At 53.7% G+C, this 6,509-nt stretch overlaps 1 protein-coding gene across 1 annotated transcript; it reads left to right on the plus strand.

Annotated features, from left to right (window-relative positions):
• The first annotated feature begins 844 nt into the window (after window positions 1-844).
• Window positions 845-6,220, plus strand: LOC125322343. The gene is made up of 2 exons (XM_048295995.1): window positions 845-985; window positions 4,282-6,220. Exon 2 carries the CDS (start codon window positions 4,297-4,299, stop codon window positions 5,770-5,772), a length of 1,476 nt encoding a protein of 491 aa, XP_048151952.1. The 5' UTR covers window positions 845-985; window positions 4,282-4,296; the 3' UTR covers window positions 5,773-6,220.
• Window positions 6,221-6,509: the final 289 nt, after the last annotated feature.

Genomic DNA, 6,509 nt, shown 5'->3' on the forward strand with positions numbered 1-6,509 from the left:
AGGGAGCTCTGCCGACTCCTTCCGGTGCTTTTGCAGGGACCCGATACGGCCGTTGATGCCGATAATCAGGCATTAACAATGGACCATCTGAGCGGCGAGGGGGAATGGGCTCTGGCGCCGAAGCAGGCCCAGGGTCTGCCTTTAGAGGTGCTGCAGCGGGTCAAGGAGCTAGCCAGTAAGGCACTCCTTGACCTGAGGCCGGACGCGCCTGTGGAAAGCTACTCGCGGGTCCGACAGCAGCCCACGGAATCATTCCTCAGATTTGTCGAAAGACTAACCCGAGCCGTAGAGTTGCAGGTTAGGCAGCCGGCGGCCAGAGAGGAGGTCATTGTGGAGATGGCGATGGCAAACGCGAACCCCCAGTGTAAGGCAGCCATCCTGAGCCTCCCTCTGGACCCTTCGCCAACAATACAAGCTGTGCTAGAAGTCTGCGCTGCGAAAGCGCCGCACCTGCAACCTGTCGGCTCGGACAAGCAAAGACCCTGGGGAATGGCTTCTGTGGGAGCAGCTACACCACGCCCTGCTGCGGACCAGAGGAGAACCACAGGCCAAGGCGTCCGACCTCCATCGAAGAACGCCCGGAGGCAGCCACAACAGCAGACCCGGAACACCTGCTTCCTCTGCAATCAACCTGGGCACTGGACCAAGGACTGCCCACTCAAGCGAGAATTCCATCAGTTTAAGAAGGAACAGGGGTTAGGGGGACTTGTAAACGAGTCTCAAAAAAACTGAGTGGGGAGCGTGCGCCCGCCCCGCGTGAAGATAAAAAAGGGACGGGACGCGAGGGGGAGGAGGGGTTGGGGAGGGCAGGGTGTGATAAGACCAATCTGTCGGATGTGACAATTCAGCCTGACTTGACTTCTTTCTCCGACAACTCTTTCAGGTTGCAGCTGTTGACACCGCTCCTCCTGAAGGACAGCGAGTGGCACGCCGCACCGGTGAGCACCGGTGGTGAGCTGGGGGCGAGAATTCAGAGCCCAGACAGGTATGTCATCATCGGAGATGTTAACTGCACACCACCAGAGATCGAAGTCGCTCCGGGGCTAATGACATCTAGTCCCGAAGGACCCGTTCTCTGGCTACGTTGTGTCCGTCCGCCTCTGTTTCTGCCCAGAGGGCAGATGGTCGCCCAGGCTATCCCTGCAGGAGGGCCACACCCAATGGTGTGTTCCACCTATGTAATAGGAACAGGGAAGCCGAGGGTGGACTGCAAAATCAACAGAAGGGAAGAAGTCCTCCACCTTAAGGGACTTCTGGACACAGGGGCAGATGTGACGATCATTCCCACACGGGAATGGCCGGCACATTGGGAACTGCAGAACGTGGCAGGGCACGTACAAGGTGTAGGGGGCATCCAATTGGCGAAACAATCTAAAAGCATCGTACAAATTAAGGGGCCGAGCGGACAATTGGCCAATATACGTCCGTTCGTACTTGATTACAAGGAACCCCTCTTGAGGAGAGATCTCATGCAGCAGTGGGGAGTCACTATTGACATTCCTGACCCCCCACAGAATTTTTGCACAGCGGTCACTGAGGAGCGCCCTACCCAGAAATTGACTTGGAAAACGGACTGCCCAGTTTGGATAGAACAGTGGCCGCTCTACGGCGAGAAATTGGAGGCGCTCGAGAAGCTCGTGGAGGAGCAGCTTAAGAAGGGGAATATAGTGGAAACTAACAGCCCTTGGAATTCCCCTGTCTTTGTGATTAAAAAACCTAACAAAGACAAATGGCGGCTCCTCCAGGACCTTCGCCAAATTAATAATGAGATTGAGGACATGGGCTCTCTCCAACCAGGGATGCCGTCCCCGACAATGCTCCCCCAAAATTGGAATTTGGCCGTAATTGATATTAAAGATTGCTTCTTCCAAATTCCTCTACACCCTGACGATGCCCCACGTTTTGCCTTCTCGGTTCCGGTCATCAACCGAGGAGCCCCAAGAAAGAGATATCATTGGAAGGTGTTGCCACAGGGCATGAAGAACAGCCCGACCATCTGCCAATGGTATGTCTCTTCCTTGCTTGCCCCAGTACGCGCAGCCGCAAAAGAGGCCATCATCCTTCATTATATGGATGATATCCTCGTGTGTGCCCCCGATGATGACATGCTTGCGACAGTGCTTGACCTGACAATCGGAGTATTGGTTGCTGCAGGGTTTGAGCTCCAACAAGATAAAATTCAAAGGATGCCACCTTGGAAATACCTGGGCCTTGAAATTACAAAGCGGACCATTGTGCCGCAAAATTGGCTATTCAAACGAATATCAAGACATTGGCGGATGTCCACAAGCTGTGTGGGTCCTTAAACTGGGTAAGGCCGTGGCTGGGTCTGTCTAATGAAGACCTAGCCCGCCTTTTCGATTTGTTGAAAGGGGGAGAGGAGCTTAGTTCTCCCCGGACGCTTACCCCAGAGGCACGGACAGCCTTAGAGAAGGTGCAACACCTGATGTCCACCAGGCAGGCAAGCAGGTACAGGCCTGACTTGCCGTTCAGGTTCATCATCCTGGGCAATCTGCCGCACCTACACGGGGTTGTCTTCCAATGGGAAGACAACAGGAAGAGCAAGAAGGACCAGGACTGGGGGGACCCCCTCCTGATAATAGAGTGGGTCTTCCTCAGTCATAACAGGTCCAAGAGGATGACGCGGCCACAGGAGCTGATGGCTGAACTGATCCGGAAAGCTGGAGTCCGGATCAGGGAATTATCGGGATGTGACTTTGACTGCATCCACGTACCAATTAGGATGTGGACGGGCCAAATTACTAAAGCAATGTTGGAGAGCCTGCTTCAGGATTGTGAAGCCTTGCAATTTGCTCTGGAGGGTTACACAGGCCAAATTTCTTTACATAGGCCGGCCCACAAAATTTTTAATTCGGAAATTCAATTTGAGTTAAGTACAAAGAGTGTTCGGAGCAAGGAACCTTTAAAGGCCTTAACCGTCTTTACTGACACGTCTGGGGCTTCTCACAAGTCTGTCATGACTTGGAAAAACCCCCAAACTCAGCGGTGGGAGGCGGATATTAAAGAGGTGGAAGGATCACCTCAAGTCGCTGAGTTAGACGCAGTCGTCAGGGCTTTTGAAAGGTTTCCCGAACCCCTAAATTTAGTAACTGACTCCGCATATGTTGCAGGGCCGAGTATGCCATCTTGCAAGAGGTCTCCAACACAGCTTTATATGAGCTGCTCTCGAAATTGGTCAATCTAGTCTCCCACTGAGAGCAACCCTATTATGTGATGCACGTCAGGTCACACATGGACCTGCCCGGGTTCATCGCGGAGGGCAGCAGGAGGGCAGATGCCCTCGCTGCGCCAGCCGTGATGGCCCCAATTCCAGATGTCTTCGAGCAGGCCAAAATCAGCCATCGGCAGTTTCATCAAAACGCCCGTGCCCTGGTCCGGCAGTTCAACCTGAAGCATGACCAGGCCAGGGCAATCGTGGCCGCATGTCCAGAATGCCATCAGTTAGCTCTTCCCGCCATTGGCACCGGCGTTAATCCCCGTGGACTTAGCAGCTGCGAGGTGTGGCAGATGGATGTGACACATGTTGCTTCATTCGATGGTAGGATGGTAGGATGAAGTACGTACATGTGTCAGTGGACACCTTCTCCGGTGCCGTCTTTGCTTCTGCCCACACAGGGGAAAGGGCTAGTGATGTCAGAAGGCACTTGGTGCAGGCATTCGCTACCCTGGGCATCCCCAAAGTCATAAAAACGGACAATGGCCCTGCGTATTCTTCTAAGGAGTTCAAGGGCTTCCTGCAGCAATGGGGAATAGAACATAAAACGGGCATCCCCTATTCCCCAACAGGCCAAGCCATCGTAGAAAGGGCTCATCAGAACATCAAAAGAATGTTACAACGGCAAAGGTCCCCAGAAAAACTAGACTCCCCGGTTCTCAGGCTCTCAAGGGCGCTATTTACGTTAAATTTTCTTAACTGTGCCTTTGAGAACCTGAATCCGCCGATTGTGCGGCACTTTGGAGGGTCTCGGCAGCTGCAAATGAAGGAGAAGCCTCTGGTGTGGATCAAAGACCCGGAGACTCGGGAGATACAGGGCCCCCATAAGTTAATCATATGGGGGAAGGGATATGCTTGTGTATCCACCCCCGAGGGCCCTAGGTGGATCCCATCGAGGTGGGTGAAACCGTGTGTCTCCCGTCCCGCCGGAAAAGGAAGTCAAGCAACCCCTAAGACCGGGGTAGGATGACCCCATGCCCTCTGGACCCCAACTTTACCTCAGATAGGTCCTTGTTTTAATATTGTTCTCTTTGAGTTTGTTTTAGTTGGAGACAGCGGAGATGGATCCTGCACCATCCGCCCGAGCCATCGCCAGAAGTCTGCAGCTGGTCATCATCTTGCAGCTGCTTCCCTGGCCTGTATCGCTGTGGATTGTTCCCCAGCCGGCAGCAAACGTATGGTCAGTCCTGGCACGGACCATGGGTCAGGACCACATATGTTTGTCCACAGCCGCGGCCCAAAACCCGATGGCTACATGTCTGGTAGGGATCCCTCTTGAGCGAGAGGAGTTTACATCTCTCCTTGAAAAGCTCAAAGCCGCGCAGGCTTTGACGACGCCCGCAAGTAAAGCTACTGTCGCCAAGCCACCTGTCAACCTGCACTGTCCCCGGGTACCCTATCGGAGACGGCCCCCTTTCAGCTGGCACCGCAGGGGGAAACGCAACACCGATAACCCCCTGGAAAAATGGCTGCCCCAGCTCTCGAGGACCAGTAGTGAGCCCCAAGAGCTAGATCTCTTGGGATCCTACCCGGCTCACTACTGTGTCCAATTTCAATTTGGGTTGTCCCCGGATCGGGAGGCTTTTAAAAACATAGCGCCGAACCGTCGTGACTATGGGGCAGACAAATGGTGCCTGGCCGTCAGCGGGGTGACCACTGACAATCCCCATAGGTCACATCCGAAAGGGTTACCCCAAGGACTATTCCTTATTTGCGGTGACAGGGCGTGGGCAGGCATCCCTTCTCGCCTGTTAGGAGGCCCTTGTACCATTGGCCGCTTGACGCTGTTGACGCCCAACCAAACTCTAGTGCATGATTGGGAAAGGAAAAGAAATAGGACTTCCGAATTGGCAATTCAAAAACGTGAACTTTCAAATCTGGACCAAAATTGTGACTCGGAAGTTATTCATTGGGCCAGACCAAAAGGGGTTGCAATCTCCACGTTATTGCCGTGGGTGGCTGCAGCCAAAGCCTTAGGGGAATTAGGGCATATGGAATGTTGGGTCGTCAAACAAGCAAATCTTACTTCAAGTGCCCTGAGTGACCTCCTAAAAGACGAGCAAATAACCAGACAAGCCACCTTACAAAACAGGGCCGCTATCGACTTCCTACTCCTCCTCCATGACCACCGGTGTGAGGAGTTCGAAGGGCTGTGCTGCCTAAACCTGTCATCAAGAGCGGAGAACATCCACAAGACTCTCGACAAGATGCAGGCCATGGTGTTGCAGATCCAACGCGAGACGGGTGATTGGCTCAGCAGCATCCTCAACGGGTGGGGACTATCAGGATGGACAGTGTCTATTCTCCGGACCGGACTGCTTTTGTTTTTCGTCTTTTTGGTTACCCTGGTTATGTTCGGACTCCTCAGAAGACTGTTGTTTAAGTTGATTACAAGCTCCCCCTCCCCCGTGGACATTGGCCAGGCCGAAGCTCTCCCGGAATCAGAGCACGAGCCCATGGCCCCAGAGTTGCAGTGGTTTGGGGACTTATATCCAGACTCTGAGTATTGTCCCCAACCTGAATTTCAATCATCATAAAAAACAAAAAAGGGGGAAATGTGGGAGTGTGTTATGCTTTGGTTCAGTCCGGGTCTCCCCTCGAGTTTAGTATTTTATATCCACCCAGTTTATATCCTCCCAGTTCGCTGTCAATTACCCTATTTCCCTCCTTTGCCTCCTCCCTGGCCCTTGCCAATCGTGCTGGCACCCTGCCCAGGCTTCTAGAAAGTTCTGGCAGGGGTGTCGTGTGATTGGCTAGGAGAAAATGATCCCTCCCTTCCTTTCCCACGGTTGGTCCCCTGATGCGCCTTTCATTCTGTTCACCACACCCTTCCCTCCTCTGATTGGTTATTCCTTTGATCCCTCCCTTGTTACCAGCCCCCCATAAAACCTCCCGCAAGTGCCTTCTGAGCTCGCTCAGAGCTGGGTATTCCTGGGAGGTGGGACCTCGTCTCCGAGGGCTCAATAAACTTCCAGTTTTAACCCAGATCTGAGTCTGCCTCCTCCCTCCACCGCTTGCCTCCATCTCAGCGGTCCTGTGGAAGGACCCACGAGCCAGACCTCTGGTCTCCCGGAGTCCGGAGGCTGGCCCCCGCAGCCGACTGCGTCCGGAGCTGACCGGGCTGAGTGGGATCCACTCCAAGGGGACGCAGAGGCAGGGATACTCTGATACATCATAGCTTTACAACAGAATTACAGCTTTAAGCATCTCCCCTCTCTCTCCCCTCAGGTTTTCAGCTCTTCACAGCAATAAAAGGGTGAATCTCACCTCGGCC

Source organism: Corvus hawaiiensis, chromosome 3, assembly GCF_020740725.1.
Source record: "Corvus hawaiiensis isolate bCorHaw1 chromosome 3, bCorHaw1.pri.cur, whole genome shotgun sequence".
NCBI classification, from domain to species: domain Eukaryota; kingdom Metazoa; phylum Chordata; class Aves; order Passeriformes; family Corvidae; genus Corvus; species Corvus hawaiiensis.